Raw genomic sequence first — 19,671 nt, 5'->3', positions numbered from 1 at the left:
CGGAGGCGGGAGCTGTGTGTGTGTGTGTGTGTGTGTGTGACGTGAGAGCCGAGTGGAGAGAAGATGACGGCTCGGTTAATTTCTGGCGTCACTCGTCCCCCCTCCTTCCCCTCCAAGGTAAGCTGTTGACGTATAACACGTACCCATGATCCCCCCCCCCCCCCCATTTTTTAGGGGAAAATTTTCATGTCATACGCTGATAAATACTGTAGTAATAAAAACTGCATAAATCTATCCCCTATTGTAGACACTATAACTTTTGCACAAACTAATCAATATGCGCTTATTAGGATTTTTTTTCTTTTACCAAAAATATGTAGCAGAATACATATTGGCCTAAAATGATGAAGAAATTTTGTTTGTTTTTTTGGATATGTATTATAACAAAGTAAAAAAATGTTTTTTTTTTTTTTTTTCAATTTCTTTTTGTTTTATAGCATAAAAATATAAATAAAATACCACCTATTTGTTGGGGGGGAGGGGGGGTAGAGACGAGACATCAGGATTTTTTTATTTTTTGTACAGCCTCGCACAATCTTGCAATTGTCAGTTAACCACTTCAGCCCCGGAAGAATTTACCTCTTCCTGACCAGAGCACTCTTTGTGATTTGGCACTGCGTCTCTTTAACTGACAATTGGGTGTCTTGGCTCCCAAACAAAATTGACATCCTTCTCCCCCACCCACAAATAGCGCTTTCTTTTGGTGATATTTGATCACCTATGCGGTTTTTATTTTTTGCGCTATAATACAAAAAACCCGACAATTTTGAAAAAAAAAATTTTTTTTTTTTTAATTTACTTTCTGCTACAATACATATCCTTAAAAAAATGATTTATTAATTTTAGGCCGATCAGTGTTCATACATAGTATCAGCACACGTTCTGTCTCCTCTCCCCTGAAAGAAGCGATCTGTCTGTTTACATACACAGATCCTGGTTCTTGTTCTGTCACACATGATCGCGAGAGCCAAGCGGTCATCGTGCCGCTGGGCACTCTCTTCAGGTACACGCCACATGCTCTGGAGATGTACCCCATGTGGCCAGAAGGCAAAGTGACATAGGATAACGTAGTTTCGCCAAGCCGTGCCATTCTGCCGCATTAAAACTGCGTAGACAGTTCTGCAAGCGGTCAACCATTTGACTGCTTGTTGACCAGCCACCGCTGTTTTACTGCGGCAGAATGGCACGGCTGGGCGAAGTGACGTTGCCTTAAGTCGCTTCGCCTTTTTGCCACTATGGGCGAGCGTGCCTGGGGCCCGGCAGGTGGGATGACCGCTGGGCACCCACAATCGCTTGTGACCGAGCGAGAACCGGAATCTGTGTGTGTGTAAACACACAGATCCCCGTTCTTTTAGGGTAGTAGAAACAGATTGTGTGTTCATACAAAGTATGAACACCGATATTTCTCCTCCTAAACAGTCCTGTCTCCCCTACAGTTAGAACACACCAAGGGAATACGGTTAACCCCTTGATCACCCCCTAGTGTTAACCTCTTCCCTGCCAGTGACATTTATACAGTAGTCTGTGCATTTTTACAGCACTGTTCGCTGTATAATTGTCAATGGTCCCAAAAATGTCAAATGTCCAATTTGTCCGCAGCAATATCGCAGTCCCTATAAAAATTGCAGATTGCTGGCATCACTAGTAAAAATAAATAATAAAATGCTATGAATCTATCCCCTATTTTGTAAATGCTATAACTTTTGCGCAAACCAATCAATATGCTTATTGCAATTTTTTATACCCAAAAATATGTAGAATACATATGGGCCTAAACTGAGGGGGAAACTTTTTTTTTTTTTTTTTTTTTTTTCTTCTAAAAAACTTATAGCAAAAATGACAATATTGTGTTTGTTTTTTATAGCGCAAAAAATAAACTGCAACTGATCAAATACCACCAAAAGAAGGCTCCTATTTGTGGGAAAAAGAAGCCAAATTTGTTTGCGTGGTTGTGCAACGTTGTACCCAGTTGTCAGTTAAAGCGACATCGTGCCATATCGCAAAAAAAGACCTGGTCATTGAGCAGCCAAATCTTCCGGGGGCTGAAGTGGTTAAGGACCAGAATTTGCCCCTTTAATGACCAGGCCATTTTTTGTGATACGGCACTGTGGCACTTTGACAATTGTGCGATCGTGTGACATTGGTCCCAAACAAAATTTTATGTACGCAATAAGCGTATATTGATTGGTTTGCTCAAGTTAGTGACTACAAAATAGGGGATAGATTCATGGCACTTTTATTACATTTTTTTTTTTTTTTTTTTTACCAAGACTGTGACATTGTGGCGGACAGATTGGACACTTGACTTTTTGAGACCAGTGACATTTATACAGCTATCAAAGCTAAAAATAGCTGATTGTATAAATGACACTGGCAGGGAAGGGGTTAACACTAGGGGGTCGATCAAGGGGTTAACTGTTCCCTAGGTGTGTTCTAACTGTAGGGGAGATGACAGATCACTGTTCATACTTTGTATGAACAGATGATCAGTCACTTCTCCCCTCAGAGAACTGGAAACTGTGTTTTACACACACACATCCCGGTTCTTGAGCAATCGTGGGAGCCTGGCGGTTATCTAGACTGCCGGGCACTCACATTCTCTCTGTGGGAGAGCAGGGGGCGTGTGTGCCCCTTGTGACCACAGGGACAAGCGACATTACATAATGTCGTTTTGCCCAGCTGTGCTGGCTGGTCGGCAAGTGTTAAGGGGGATGGGACTAACTAGAGGAGGAGAGAGAGATCAGTGTTCATACTTAGTAGGAGCACACGATCTGTCTTCTCTCCCCTGAGAGAACCGGGATTTGTGCATTTTACATACACAGATCCTGGCTCTCACTCTCTCATGAGCGATAGTGGGTGCTTGGTGGTCATCGCGCCCACCAGGTACTTGCATCGGCTCTGGGGACGCACTTTGGGAGTGTGGGGTTTTTTTTTCTTTTTTTTTTTTCTGTGTTCTGTGCACCTCCGGAGGCATCTTAAGGAGCCAATGTGGAGGGGGAGCCAGCCTGTGGCAGCTGGTCCGGAAGCGGTTAAAAAGTGAACATTTCTTAATTTAAAGACTGTTTGTTTATTTCTGGGCATACACTGTGTGTGAGAGCCTATTGGAAGAAAGGCGCACACCCCACTCCACATAAACAGAGGAAGGAAGAAACTTGCAGAGCTGAGGTGTGAATAGACAAGCTCACTGCTTATCTATCCGTCTCTAAATTCCCCCAACACAAATTTCCAGCTTCTTTTTCTGGTGTTGGAGAACTTGTCAGAAGTGATTCATGCTGATAAAGGAACAGAGCAGATGGTGCACTTTGAGCTTTGGAGAGAGATAAGTAAACACTACAGATATATGTACCCAGGTCAGATTTCGTGAATGGGGCTTACAACCACTTATTTTTATTTTTTGGGGGGGGGGGGCGGGTTTTTGTTCATTTTCTTTGGGGTTTAAAACCACTTTAACGCACACAAGTGTGTAAATTTATTCTAGTGGCTAAAATTATGGCCAATAGTGAGTTCACGCTTATATTCATCTAACTGGCAGTGTGTTTTGGAGCATTTTTTCATATACCCATGTGTACGAGTCCTTCTCTGTAGTGTGTGTGTGTGACCAGTTTCAGGAGCTCTGTTATAAAAATATATTCAGTTTAGGGGGTCCAAATGAAGTGCTAAGTCTCTGAGAGCATGCAAAATCTAACATGAATCATGTCTGTGTGACTTGTCTTTACTCTTTTCTACCAAGAGTGAATGAAACCTGGTGTCCCTACAGACATAAATATTCTCTTCAGTCACAAGGTGGTACTGCAAATATGTGGTTTGATTTACTGAGTATACTTATTTTACCAGAACTCCGCGGCCAGTTATTGTTGAACCAATGGAACAGTTTGATGATGAAGATGGCCTGCAAGAAAAATTCATGCAGAAGACTCAACAGTATCTGAAGTAAGTTTAACAAAGGCGAATATCTGAATTTCCCTGCTATACTATTAATTTTTATTTTTTTTCCAATAGTCTAAAAAACAAACAAAAAACTTCCTTTCAGAAACCTTGTCAGCTAAAAACTTCCCATGCTCTGACATTTTATCAGCAACTTTCCCAGCTGTCTCTATGGACTTTCAAACGCCTTCCTGTTTTAGCGAGGCGAGGGGTATTTTTTCTGCAGTCCTGTTCTAGGTTTTCAATACTGCTTCTCTGTAGATGCCCAAGTTGGTAAACATTGTCATCTTAGGACAGGAAATTTTACTGGCATGATAATCAGGTGGATTAAAAAGCCTGAAAACAGCAGCCACCACATTTTAGGACTGGGTAATCTGCAATATATTACATTTTTTGTTCTGGAATTAAACAATAGTATGAAAAAATTATAGTGTGTACTTGAGATTTCTGTAAAAACTGTATGGCAAACCTAAAAGCCTGTTCTGTGTTCTTGTATTTCCTTTCTGGTGCACCCATTCTTGAGCTGTAGAGACACATTAAAAATCCCACCTGTAACATTGCTGACCAAACTGCATATTGCAGCATCCCTAGCGCAATTGTACAACTAGTCCTGGCAAAGCAGCAATAACGATAGGATGGAGGTGTCTTTCACCAATTCCTTGGGTGTTCTATGGTGATGAGGCTGTGCATTGAGAAAAATGATGCAAATAAAAGTAGTATTCTGGTTAGAGATGCTCCCAGGGTGGATTTGATTTAAATGTAGTAGATTTTTTAATTCCAATCTAAATCTTGATTCAACCACTTAAGAACTGCCCGCTGTAATTTTAAATTTTTTTTTGCACTTTAGTATAAATGTTTGTCCTTGAGAAAAACTGAAAAAAAGAAGAGAAAAAATTAAAACACACGTGAGGTATTGCTGCGATTGTTAGTGAGAGCAATAATTCTAGCATTAGACCTCCTCTAACTCAAAACTAGTAACCTGTAGAAAATTTTAACCGTCGCTTTTTTTTGGAGATTTTTTTTTTTTAAGGGTAAAAATTTGTCGCCATTCCACGAGCGGTGCAATTTTGAAGCATGATATGTTTGGTATTAATTGGCGTAACATTCTTTCACAAAAATTGGCATAACTACTGTGTGGGGTGTTTTTCAAAAAAGTGTATTCTTTCCAAAAAATTATGCTTGTAAGACCTCTGTGCAAATGCAGTGTGACAATGTATTGTAATGACAGCCAGATTTTTTTTTCCCTCTAGGTTGTCTGGAAAAAAAAATCTGTGTTTTGGGGGTTTCAACAAATTTTTCTAGCAAAAAAAACCTGATTAACGTGAATGTTAAGCCCGATTCATGAAATTTGAGCTGGGCACATATATCGTCAATGTTTTTCTTATCTTTTTTTTTCAAAGCACTAAGTCCTGTGGCTTTCTCCTGCTCAGTTCTTCTGCTACCAGCATGATAACTTCTCCCTCATCTGTGCTAAAACCAGGCTGAGTTTTGTGTGATGGATGCTATAAATGGATTACCAGAGAGCTGAACTAATCTGAAAACAGCTCTGAAAGTCTCTGCCTATGTGGAGGGTGGTGTGTGCCTTTCCTCCAATCAGCTGTCTTGGCTGTATGCCCAGACTTCACTCCCAGGAAGAGAAAATCTAACATCTGCACTTTCTAAAGAATAGATAAAGCTGAAGACAGCATATATACATGTAAAACTTACACAGGGATGAAACCGATATCCCTACAAATCATTTGAGGTTGCTCACTTCACTGGGTATATGTGAGGGTTTACAGCCACTATAAATCATCAGTGCATATATATATATATATCAGGGCTTGACAAATTTGCTTGGAATCTAGGAGCCAGCTAAAAAAGTTAGGAGCCAGGTCGGTAACGGCAATCCAGACCTGTCCCTGGCCTGACATGGAGACGAGTGAGGGGAGGATAGCGCGGCCCCCCCACCTGTCTCCATGTCATTGCCCATAGCTCTTAGAGGGACATTTTTTATTTTTATTTTTTTTTTTTCAAATGACAATTTTTTTTTTTTTTTTTTTATTGCATTTTAGTGTAAATTTGAGATCTGAGGTCTCTCTGACCCCAGATCTCATATATTTAAGAGGACCTGTCCTGTTTTTTTTCAATTACAAGGGATTTTTACATTCCTTGTAATAGGAATAAAAGTGACAATTTTTTTTTTTTTAAAAGCACCGTGAAAAAATAAAAAGTTAAAATAAGAAAAAAAAAAAACGTTTTAAATGCGCCCTGTCCTGCCAAGCTTGCGTGCAGAAGCGAACGCATACGTGAGTAGCGCCCGCATAGGAAAGCGGTGTTCAAACCACACATGAGGTATCGCTGCGTTCGGTAGAGCGAGAGCAATAATTCTAGCCCTAGACCTCCTCTGTAACCCAAAACGTGCAACCTGTAGAATTTTTTAAACGTTGCCTATGGAGATTTTAAAGGCTAAAAGTTTGTCGCCATTCCATGAGCGGACGCAATTTTGAAGCGTGACATGTTGGGTATCAATTTATTCGGTGTAACATTATTTTTCACAATATAAAAAAATTGGGCCAACTTTACTGTTATATTTAATTAAAAAAAATAAGACTTTTTCCCCGAAAATGCGCTTGTAAGTCCGCTGCACAAATACGGTGTGACAGACAGTATTGCAACGACCACCATTTTATTCTCTAGGTTGTTAGAACTCCTAAACACACACACACACACACACACATATATATATATATATATATATATATATATATATATATATATATATATATATATATATATATATATATATATATATATATATATATATATACATACATACATACATACATACATACATACATACATACATACATACATACATACATACATACATACATACATACACACACACACACACACACACACACACACACACACACACACACACACACACACATACACACATACACACATACACACACACACATTTTTTTAATTTTTTTATTCTAAGTAAAGGTGAGATGGGTGGGCAGTGAAAGCTTCATTAGCATCGCTGGCTGTCATACCAACAGCCACCACTAGATGGCGCCAGATTACAGAACTAAACATAGGACCACAGAAGGCCTCAAAGCCGCGGCCTCAATTACCGGCCGGCGGCGGCGCGGCCCGACACGATCACGCCAGGGGGGGGTGGAAGGAGACAGGATACCCCCGCTGTGCTGCCCCAGGCGCCAGATCACAAATTCTAGTCGCCAATGCGATCTGGCGCCTGGGGTTTGTCGAGCCCTGATATATATATATATATATATATATATATATATATATATATATATATATATATATATATTGGAATTAAAGTCCCTAAAGTGACTCCAATATATAAAGTGACTTGTGAGATAAATCTGTGAAATCTAAATCTAGTTATCTGATCCAGCATCAAAAGGAAAGAGGCTTACCAGACAAGTTGAATCCAACTAGGCATACGCCTGATGAGTCAACAGAGCTTGTGGTGTAACACACCCAGGGGAGAAAATCGGCATACACTGTGTCCAATGTAGACCAATTGGGCAAGGGTCTGTTGCAATGTATAACATCAATGGGTATCCACCAAGGGAACAATGACCAAAGATGAAGAACGAATCCTCCCAGTAGTATATATGGTAAAAGGAAAATAATTGGGCCACATAGTATTATCCCACTTACATAAAAGGCATTTTATTCAAATAAGTAAAATGGTCACTCACATTTGAGAAAGCATTAAAAGTTATGTAAGTGAAATCAAATATTGTAATGGCATCAGCAGAGCCTGACCGGTTTTGTCTCAATAAGACCTCATCTGGGGAGCTTGTCCACTTCAGTCACTGCGTATTTATAGAGTAAGAGGATCACCCCAATGAGAGCCAGCTCCATGGCTGACGAAAATAAAAAACATTGCTTCCTGTTTGGAAAGATGGCTGCTTGGCTTGCAGTGCAAGCCTCTCTGGTATCTAAATCGAGGCCCAATATGAGTCTCTAACCAGGAAGTAGCGGCAGGCATCATTTAGATATCCCCGCACAAAGGACATCATATGACGGCCGGCGGGTGGGAAGTGGTTAACGCGTTTGTGTTAAAAAAAAAATATATAAAAAGGTGTCCATTTTATACAATATTTCTAACACCTAGCATGTACATACCAAAAATGACATCCCAAAATAGATTGTCCTACTCCTCCTGAGTACGGCGATGCCACATGTGTGAGACTTCCACAGACTGGCCATATACAGAGGCTGGGTATTGCAGGGTATGGGTGAGCATGAAGGGCTGGCTGGATGTGACTGGAATTGTCACAGAGCAGTGCTGTGGGCACTACAGATCCAGCCCACAACACTGCTGCTATCCGCTCTCTCCGCTCATGTTGTACCGATCGGTACAGAGAGGGGAGGGAGGAACCGGCATTACATGCCCCTTTTGTTTACAAGTGACCGCTATCAGCGGCAGTCACGGATGTTCCCGGGTGCGTCCCATGGACGTCCACCCAGAATAAGCAGACCGCGCTGTAGATGTCTTTCAGCTATGGCCTGGTCGGCAAGTGGTTAATATTTGCAAACAAAAAGAAGGTTTCCTGTTTAGAAGTATAAGCTGTCAGGTTAGTAAAACAATGAAATCAGAACTGGTTCAATCATACAGTTTGTCGCGTACATAAATTTGCAAAACAATGAAAATTGAGGAATATTCCTGAATTTATTTTATTTTTATCTCGTGGTTACTGTGAAATTGTGCGAATGCATCAATGCAGTGCGTATTATCTCAACTTGCAGAGCTTGGATAAATTGAGTTTATGAAAAATGGAAATATTGCAGAATATACATCCGCATGCTACAGAACCAAGTCCCATTTCATGCTGAATAAACTAAATGATTACTGTATCTTGAAAAGTATCTTTAGATTTTTACTCAAAGCATTTTTATTAAAATAAATTAGATTTCAAATCAATTCTTTGGATTTTTATCAGATTTTATTTTTAATAAAAAAAAAAAAATTACTTTGATCTTCTCTGCAGGCCCCTAAGACAATCTTCAGTAGTTTTTAACTTTGAAATACATTTGTCCACTCATAAATCATTTATTTTTTCAGGGAAAGGGAGGAACCCCCACGATTTGCTCAGCCTGGAACATTTGAATTTGAATATGCTTCCAGATGGAAAGCATTGTATGAAATGGAAAAGCAGCAAAGGGAGCAGGTGGACAGAAATATCAGAGAAGCTAAAGAAAAACTGGAGACTGAGATGGAAGCTGCTCGTCATGAACATCAGCTTATGCTAATGAGACAAGGTGAGAACAGAATCCTTAATAATAAAGATATAGTTCACTTGTAGCAACTGCATGATGTCTGTATAAAGTATTGCAAAATGTATCGGTTTTAAGTTTTCTTTAATAGAATTTATTTTATATATATATATATTTTTTTTTCCTCTAGATCTTATGCGGCGCCAAGAAGAGCTTAGGCGTCTGGAAGAGCTGAGAAATCAGGAGCTTCAGAAGCGGAAACAGTTTCATATGAGGTAATCTATTCAGTAGTTGGAAAATGTAAACTAGCTTTTTTCTGTGTTTAGACAAAAGTCTCATCTAATGTAAACCTTCAGGCACGAAGAGGAACAGAGACGGCGTGAGGAAGAAATGATTCGACAGCGTGAGCAGGAGGATCTTCGCCGGCAGGAAGGTTTTAAGGCAGCTTACATGGACACTGTAAGTAACTGAGTTTTATCTACCATTTTTTTTGCTAGTTTAGAGCTACAGATTGTCATTCATCGCAGACTTTAACAGCCAATAATGTCATGAGAACACTGCAGTAGAAACATTTCACCTTTGCAGTTCAGGGGTCAGATTTAGCCTAAAACCTGTTAGTACAGTGTTGCATCCATGTTCTTAGCACAAGGTTTTATAGAAAAGGACACCTTAGAAACTGCTGTGATATGACTAAAAGGCAGTTTAAAGTCAAAATTAAAACAATGTTATTAATATACCAGCTGGTTGTGGATGCAAGGAAGATGGCATTTGTGCCAATAATCCTTTGACAACTTTGGGGAAACAAGAATTTATATCTAGCTGTTATCAGTTTGATTGCCTTAAAGGACAATTTACCATCCGCCTTCTGGAGAAGCTTCATTCCTAAATAGGTTCCTTCAGTCTTAGACCCCATTCACACCTGAGCGTTTTGTAGCTTGACACCTGAAGCTACAAAACGCTGGAGGGGAAAAAATCCATTATTCTCGATGGTTCACATCTCCACTCCAAGTCCCCTGAAGCTCAAACAAGTTCCGGACCCTTTTTTGTCGCGCTAATCGGGCTGATTGTGGCATTTTTCTTTAACATAGGTGACCTTTTGCCCTGCACAAATTCGCGGAAAATCGCGGTAAAAAACGCAGTGAATCGCGGGATAAAAACCGCTTGAAAACGCTATGCTCAGGTGTGAATGCAGCCTTACTGCTAATGCCGCTCACAACCTTCATTTGTCAGGCTGGCTAGGTCTGTACTTCTCCAGATGGCTGGGTTACCATGACTATGGTTGGATGCGAACCAGGCTGAGGGTGTTCTGGGAAGGGCCAGTGGAACCCAATAGAAATAACTGCAATGAATAAATTTGTCCTTTAAATTAAGTCTGCTTGTTTTTGGAGAAAAATTACCATATGCTCAAATGCATCCCAAGAGGTCTGTTAGGCTCGATTCACATCTATGCATGTTGCTTTTGAGCGTTTTTGCAATGCTTTTTGCGGTGCTTGTTTTTGGACACGCGTTTTTGCTGCGTTTTGCGTTTGTTCCCCCCCCCCCTTTTTTTTTTTACACTGTGGTTGCTTAGCAACCAGATATATATAGTGAAAAAAAACAAACAAACCGCAAAATTGCGGTAAAAAAATGATACCTTGTGTTTTTGATGCATGTCCATTGACTTCTATTACATGCAAAACGCTGCATTTTGCATGAAAAAAAGTCCCCAACCCTTTCCAAAAACGCAGAGCCACAAAAATGTTTGTGTTAATAGTAACAATCCCTTCCAAAAAAAAAGTTTAGTGATTTTAAAATGTTACTAAACCCACAACAGTTAAATCAGTCTATAAATCAGAAATGGAAGGGATAAATGGCTTTTAACGGTGCAATAGAATTGAATGGTGAGAGAATTGAAACCATAATATAAGGTTTTTTTTTTTTTTTTTTTTTTTTTTTTATAAGCTCAAAAAACACACATGAACATGGAAACAAAGGCCATAATAAAGATGGTGGTCGTGACAGGCAGGTTGAATTGAAAATGAGGATTGCACATTAGCCCGACATGTTTTGCTGTATTGCTCCATCAGGGGATGTGCAAACAGACAATAATGTCACAGGAAACTGTACATATATTGGAACAAAAAAGGACATTTTTAAATAATCTAATTGCGCTACATAAAAAGTAAATTGCAACCTATGCTGGACATTACAAAAAAGCCTGCTTACTCCGCCGAAGAATCCACCCAAAATCAGCCACTGCCTATTAGAGCAAACAGTTATCCACAGGGGAGAGCTCGCTGTGCAGCCACAGAGGACAAAGGCCAAGCTCAATAGATAGAAAAAGGAAATGTATAATCAACAATGTGGATATCCTACTGAAGGAAAGGTATAAATAGCAAATATGCTGTATACGCAAGCAAAAGACAAGGGCTAATTTTACTTTAAGAACAAGTATATCAACGCATGGGCTGGAGGGTGACCTAAGACAGCCTGCTAAAAAGTCAGCAGGGTGTCATTCTATAAAGAAATAGTGGAAATGGATCCATGGGGGTCAGAATGTATATAGGTTTATGGTGGTATGAAGATAGATTAAATATATAAATGGTATATATTTGACAAACCAGCACTTGGGGACAGTATTAATGGAAAATAAAGCTTGATGGCATAACCAGTTAGTGAAAAAAATATATACAAAAAGGACTGTCTCATCTATATAAAAATATATGTACAAAAGGGACCATTGAAATAAATCAATAAATGAGACATAGTAAGGTGTATAAAATCCAGTCAAAAGTATGACACCTTATAGGGATACATGGGTATAATATGCATTGAGGGGGAACTGTTAAGAAAGATGAATCTCTCCTAACTTACCGACATAGTGAGCTGGAGGACAAAACACAGGTGGTGACGCTCACTGCGTTTTCCCTAGGTGGTGACTCAGTGCCTGGGGTCCTCCCCACTCCCGCCGCGTGGCCTTTATGGTTGTTGTAGGGGCAGGCATGGCACTTGGGGCATGCGCTATGGCGCCCGCATTGAGTCGTTGACGTCAGACGCTGTCTCAGTGGAGAACAAATAAAGCTGCCTATTCTGGCATCCTACACTCCAGAGTCGGAGGGTCAGACTTTGTCCACCAGCTCACTATGTCGGTAAGTTAGGAGAGATTCATCTTTCTTAATAACAATTCACCCTCAATGCATATCTATTATCCCCATGTACCCCTATGGGGTGTCATACTTTTGACTGGACTTTATACACCTAACTATTTCATTTATTTCAATGGTCCCTTTTGTATATATGTTTTTATATAGGTGAGACATTAGTCCTTTTTTGTGTGTGTGTGTATACGTATGTTTGTGTATATATGTGTGTATATATTTAATTTATCTTCATACCACCATAACGTATACATTCCGACCCCCCCCCCCCTCCCCATTTTCCACTATTTCTTTATAGAATGACACCTTGCTGACTGTTTAGCAGGCTGTCTTAAGTTGTCCTCCATCCCATGCTTTTGATATACTTGTTCTTAAAGTAAAATTATCCCTTGTCTTTTGTTTGTGTGTATATAGCATATTTGCTTTTTATACTTTTCCTTCAGTAGGCTATCCATATCGTTTATTATATATTTCCTTTTTTCTATCTATTGAGCTTGGCCTTTGTCCTCTGTGGCTGCACAGGGATCTCTCACCTGGGGAGAACTGTTTGCTCCAATATTGGCTGATTTTTGGGTGGGTTAAGCAGGCTTTTTTGTAATGTCCAGCGTAAGTTGTAATTTATTTATTTTTTTGCATCGCAATTAGGTGCTGTTTATTTAAAAAAAAAAATTTTGTTTTGTTTTTTGTGTTCCTATATATGTAGTTTCCTGTGACATTGTCTGTGTGCACATCCCCTGAAGAAGCAATACAGTGAAACATGGGCTAATGTGCAATCCTCATTTTCAATTCAGCCTGCCTGTTATGACCACCATCTTTATGAATTACTGTCTTTTTTGTTTTTACATGTTCACATGTTGTTTTTTTTTTTTTTTTTTTTTTTTTAACTTTGAGCTTATTACAAATTTGATAAACTTTTTTTTTTTTTTTTTTTTTATATACTATGGTTGCAATTTACTCTCATCGTCCAATTCTATTGCACTGTTAAAATACCTTTCTCCCTTCTATTTCTGATTTATAAATTTTTTTGGGGATGTGGTACCAATTACACTGGGCATTTTACCATTAATCAGACAAAGTTTTATGATGGTAAAATCAGTCTGTCTGCAGTGCTACTCACTGTGGATCCTAAGGGGTTAATCCTCTGCATTATGTAAAAAGGCTGTTTGATCCTGTATGCAGAGATCCTCCTCCTTCCACTGACTTGGAACATGTCCGGATAATACAGAGCCTTTGGAGTCAGACTGCACATGCTCAGTTTGGTGTGTATTGCTAGAGAGGTTTTTTTTTTTTCTTGGGAAGAGTGCATGTGATCGGCACAGGGCCAATCAGCACTGTCCAGACAGGGTCAGGAGTCCTGGATCCTGATAGGACAGCTCAGTGCAGTATGAAAACCCCCTCCTGCAAGCTTTACCAGCAACTGATAGAAGTCACAAGACTGCTATGTACTGCTGATGGAAGAGAAAAGGTATTTATCAGTTTATATTTACTAAAATGATTGCATTTCCATGTTCCATGTACTGTGAGAGTCAACAAATATAGTGAATGCAGGGTCCTGGGTTTAGTAACACTTTAAGGATCTGTTTAGCTATTTGTGCTTGGCTGAAGCACCACCAAATACATCTTTAGGAAGTGCCCCATTTGGCAACATTTTTTTTTTTTTTTTTTTTTTTTTTAACTTGGTTATGGTCTTCATTGTGGTATTTGTTCCTTTATCTATCTGATATGGGATACTGTCGAAATTGGTCTAATTTTTTATTTTTAAGTTTGTGTTCAGTGCTAGAGCTTTAAATATGCAGAACAAGTGTGCATGTGGAAAGGTTTCTAAAAAAAATATCTCTCGAGGAACTTCAAGAAAAATGCCAAGATATAAACCCTGTGATTAAGCCATGATAATTTCTGTTCTTTGAATCGCTGGTCTTGGATCATCATCACTACAGAAGACCTCTGTATCAAGGCCCAATTTCAGCAAATCGTTTTTTTTTTTGCATTGGAACTGTCTGCTTCTTAGTAATTGGCTCACAGACCAAAGCAAGAGTCTGCCTTCTTTCCTATTAGGACAGGAAGGGATGGCGGTGGGGCCAAAACTGTTTTTGCTGTAAAATTTGGGGAAGGGTTAGGAGTTGTTGGGTTATTTGTTTCTTGTTTTCTGTCTTGGTGTTAACTGCTCTCCCCCCCCCCCCCCCCCCTTACCCAACTCTTCTTACTGCTACCGAGAGAGAATTAAAATCGAACTGGTTCAGGGGCAACAGTAAACACTTAACAGGATAGTATTTTACTCTTGTCGTACTTATTCAAAGCAAAAAAAGTTTTGGCTAGAATTTCACTTTTAAACTACATTTCAGACCCTACAAAAAGTTGCTGTGCAGTTTCAACTAAATGTAAAAAAAAAAAATGTTTAATTGAAGGTGAAAAATGTTGATTTATTGTGCCAATAAAATAAGTCTTTAAAGTCAACAGTGTGGTGTACCTTCTGTACGTGGAAACCGCAGCCCCATTCATTCCTGTGGGCATGCGGGAACTTACAGGAAATCTGTACAAAGTCTATCTGAGCGCTATTGTGATTTTATTTTTGTTCAATACTTTCTCATTTTAATTCTGTTGTGGTTGTGTAAATGAAATGTTTGCAAATTTGGCAAATGCACATTCCACTTTTATATTTAAAGATCTGTTAACTTTTTGCTGATAAATTGTGTAGTGAAAAAAAAATAGTTTTTGAAATGATTCTAATGTATGTATATATTCCTGTGCATGTTAAGAGAAATTTGTTTGGTCTAATATTGTATTTCGCTACAAGGCATTTCACATTTTCATTATGCAGTTATGAACACTATTCAAAAAGAGAATGATTTGCTATACAATGGTAATAGTTCACATCCAACCTTAAGTTGTTTTGACAGATAAGTATATTGAAATGGCTGTTAAAGGAACATGATCTTTACATGCTTTGTCTAAATGACCACATTTTTCCATACATGCTTCATAAAATAAACGCTCTTTCATTTTGCAATGTCTGTATGAAATGTGTATGTATACATTTAGATCATGTCTATTCATAATATTGGTATTGGTAAATAGTTTGAAGTGTCCTTTATTACATTATGAAATCTAAGCATTAACTGATAACCAATTCCTGGAAAAAAAAATCCTGCAATATCTTTTTTGACAATATATTTAGCGTTTGCATTGACTGGTTTTCTGTTAAAAGAAGTTACTACCAAGAAGCAAAATCTTAGTACCTAGAGATTTGTTTTCTCTGCAGCCTTGGCACTTACAAAAAATTTTTTCTTGCCTAGTTGCTGCTGACAATCTGTTAATGTAAACTTTTTTTAAGATTACTAGTAATAAATTGTTTGAATATTGGGTATGTGCAAAAATGTTATTGTCTCTTATGAATGTGAGAGGGATAACGTGAGGGAGGAAAGAATGTTTTAAAAGTAATTGTAAAGCTTTGATTATTTAAAACATGCCATACGTCCCTCCACTGTGCAGATAATTTTGCAGAGTGGCCCCGAACACAGTCTTCTGGGGTCCCTCGGTGGCTCCTCCCTGCATCAGATAAACCCCCCTAGGAGAAGCATTCTCCCGTCATTGGATTTGATCGAAAGCAGCGTGAGCCAATGGCTGCACTGCTATAGGATGCATTAAGGTGAAAAAACACGAGGGTTTAACAATCCCTTTCAAATTCATTTGTAGAATATAACCAAAAAATAATAATTAAAACCCATGCATCCAAAGCGGTCTTCGCTTTCTTCTTCCTTTTTGATATAGTTGACCACCACCTCATCCCCTAAAAAAAAAAAAAAAAAAAAAAAAAAAAAGTTACCTTTTGACCTCTAAGACACTCTGCCCTTTTCTGGTTCACTTCGTACTTCTCAAAGTGTTCAGCTCTAATCCTCCTTTCTCTTCTCTGTATTCTCTATCTACATCTCCTCCCTTGCTCGCTAGTTAACTTCCCACACAGTTTCCAATACCAACTCTATGCTGACGACACCCAATTCTGTCTATACTCACCCCTTCAGTCACCTCTTGCATTCCGAACTGGCATCAGTATAGATATCGCACCACTAACAAAACTAAATCTGAGCTCCTAATATTCAGCCCTCATTTCTCCTGCGGCCTCTGTTCTAAATGTTATCAGCATCAATAAGAGTCATGCATAAAGAGTCACGCGCCTCTTGCCACCACACTCGCCACATTTTTGCCTCTCCTTTTACAGGTTGGCTTAAAGGGGTTATAATCCCTTAGGCCTTTTCACCTTAATGCTGCCCTGCTGTCCTCACAAAGGGCTGTTGGTTAGAAATGCGTGGGGTTGCCATTACGAATGATTAGCAGCCCTCCCCTCTGTGTTTTTAAACGGCAGTGCATTTTGACTGCTGGTACAGGAATTGCTGCGATTCCAGCACCCCCAGCCACCCGCAATAGTTTGAGCCAAGCCTAATTTTTTTATTTTTTTTCAATAGTTTTTGGTTTGTGGATAGTTAATACAGGGTAAATAATGAATAAAAGGCACACCTACCAGCAGTGCAAATTTTCTGCCAAGTGTCAGATTACCATATGCTAGGAGGAGAGAAATATGATATCTCAGGGCTTTTGCAAAATATGAACATGTGTTTAGAGGTAGAACTGTAGTAATAGAAAAGAGAGGGGAAGGGTTGAGGAATGGGGCTGTGGGGGTAGCAGTATCACAGAGGTCACTATGAATTTGTTGGTGGCAAATAAATGGACAGTGCTTGAAAGCAGATGGCATGAAGTGCGAAATCCAAGGGTCCCAAGTTTTGTGGATGTTAAGCATTGTATCAATAAGTTTTAGTAGTCAGTTTGGTGAGCATTAGGGTTGCAATGGATCGGCACCGATCCGTTATCCGAACGGGTCATTCTGTTCGGATTGGCACATGCCGCGCTCCACGGAGCACTCTGCGGCTTCAGTCTAGCTCCGGAGAGGCGGCCATCTTGGTACACCCGGTGGCCGTTTACAATGTGATCGATCCGTCATGACGCCAGTTCCTCTCTCCCCTGTACAGTGGAGGGGAGAGATCGGATTGCAGCAGCGCTGTGGGCTGGATCTGTAGTGCCCACAGCGCTGCTCTTTGACAATTGCAGTCACAGCCATCCCTCAATACCCTGCCATACTCTGCGATACTCTGCCAATATTTCAGTGGGGGAGATTGTGGATATTACAGTGGGCACTATACGGTGGTGGAATTTTCACAGGTTTTTGTAAATTCAATTGTTTGCTGATCTGAAAAATGATCCACGACTGATCCGAGGAACGATCCGATTCATGAAGTGTGTGTGTTTTTTTTTTTTTTTTTTTTTTTTTTTTTTTTAAATCCGTTGCACCCCTAGTGAGCTTCCAATGGATTTTCACTTTTACTGCCACAAGAGGAAGGGAGTTTGACATCCCGGCTTTAACCATGTGTTTTTTTAGTGGCTATAAAAATAAGTTGTCAGTCTAAATTGGCATTTGGAAAGCCTTTCTGCTTTCAAATTGAATAGCGCCTCACCAGCCAGCATTGGGTTATTGGCTCTAAAAAGAACTTTAATATATCGTAGACCTGGGCCCATAAAGCCTGGACAGTTGGACATGTCCACCACGTAAGCACAAGTACCTGGTTCTGGGCAGCCACAAAAGTAGGTCCCCCCCCGCATGTCCTGTGGCATAACGTGCGACACGAGTCCAGACTAAGTACCAATGTTACAGCAGTTTTGTAGTTTCAAGAGCAAGTACATTCACAAGAACACAGTTTAGTGGTGTCCCAGACTTGCTGCTGTGGCTCAATGTAATGCTGAGATCTGCTTTCCACTTCTGCATCAGGCCCAGGGAGTGCAGATCCTTGCAGCACCGCCATTAAATAAGGGGTTATTCCCTAACAAGGGTCATTCCTTTGTCAGGGACTGGGATCATAGATTGGATGAAATGTTTAACATGTAAATAACTAAAGCATTCATCTGGCCAATTTGTAATCCATATGTAAGATGTGAAATTACTTGGGGCCATGATGGCTAATGCATGTCAGTCAATTTGATGTCATCTCAGGTAGACAGGGCATGTAATGTTACTGCGTTTCACAGGTAGGCCCTGTCACATTGCAGTATCCATATCAGATTTTTATTCGGTATAGGGGCACTTTCTGACACTTCAAAGGAAATCCAAAGGGGGCTACTTCAGTTTATAGCATGGTAGTTAGTGCGGTGGCCAATAAGGCCGACTGGTAATACTTGTGTAAGACTCCCCATCCACAGCTCTGGTTGAGGGTTTTAGTATGTCTCTTCTGAAATGATGATCTCACAACCTGCTCATTCACTCCCTTATTTTCTCTCATCCTGCCTATTGCAAGTCCCGCTTACTTTTACACAGGCTATCCCCCTTTAGTCTATTCTGAATGCTGCTGCCATACTCCTACTTAAACAACCAATTCAAAATGCCAACATCTTCATGCAAACCCATTTACAAATCTGCCCGAGCTACATACCAGTCTTATTACAAAATATCACCCAAATATCTTCTTCTATATCTTTTCCTTTTTAGCTCACTTGTATCACCCTGAAATACTTGCATCCAGGACTTCTCCAGAGCCTTTGCTCTGGAACAACCCTATCCCAATCTGTCTGGCTATCTTACTCTGTTCGTTTTCATGATCCCTGAAAGCTCATCATCAGAGTTACTTTGGTGATCCTAATTTTCTTATAGTGCACTCTGATATAATGGCATTGATGCCGTGCTTGGTTACATTACTCCTTGCCTGTTTACTACACCCCTGATGGTGTAGAGGGGGGCCGAATATGGATTGATTGCTTCAGTCTTCCATAAGTTCCTGTAGGTAGAAAAAATCATGTTTGGGTCCACTTGGCTGCTTTGTCTCAACCAAGGCACTTCCTAGCATCAGTGGAAATCAAGGGTACCTACTTACATCCTTTTGGCTGGCTATTGCTAGCGTACAGGCTGGCTAGGCTGCTTCCATCTCAGGATCTCTCCCCTCCACTGTACAGATTAGTACAGAGAGGGGGGGGGGGGGGAGGAACCGGCGTCATTACATGACGTGGGTTTGTTTACAAGTGATCGCTCACAGTGTAAACAGCTTGGGTGTAGAAAGATGGCCGCCGCTTCGGAGCTAGGCCGAAGCCACAGCCTTTCTTAAGGCCGAGACCGCGGAGCGCTCCGCGCATCGCGGCATGTGTGCCGATCCGAGCGGGGTGACCCCTAGTGTCCCCAGGGTGTTAACCAAGGTGTTTGCTCCAGTTCTGGGGTTTATGATCAGGGTTATCCCCATTGAGTAGCTGGATGACCTTCACAGGAAGCAGTCAGTTCAGAAGCTAACATCAAATGTCCAGCAAGACCGTATGAATCCTGGAGGGGATTCAGCTA

The 19,671-nt window shown here is 40.2% G+C and overlaps 1 protein-coding gene across 1 annotated transcript in view; it reads left to right on the top strand.

The window, feature by feature from the left end:
• Positions 1-19,671, top strand: part of PSPC1 (paraspeckle component 1) — a 76,566-nt gene that overhangs the window by 34,508 nt on the left and 22,387 nt on the right. Inside the window, 4 exon segments of the mRNA XM_077483991.1 lie at positions 3,835-3,930; positions 9,017-9,213; positions 9,359-9,443; positions 9,525-9,627. Coding sequence (XP_077340117.1) covers positions 3,835-3,930; positions 9,017-9,213; positions 9,359-9,443; positions 9,525-9,627 — 481 coding nt within the window.

Source organism: Lithobates pipiens, unplaced genomic scaffold, assembly GCF_037356315.1.
Source record: "Lithobates pipiens isolate NorthernLeopardFrog02 unplaced genomic scaffold, aLitPip1_a1.2 Scaffold_16, whole genome shotgun sequence".
Taxonomy (NCBI): domain Eukaryota; kingdom Metazoa; phylum Chordata; class Amphibia; order Anura; family Ranidae; genus Lithobates; species Lithobates pipiens.
Note: the sequence above shows the minus strand (reverse complement) of the source record. Positions and strands in the feature narration are given on the sequence as shown.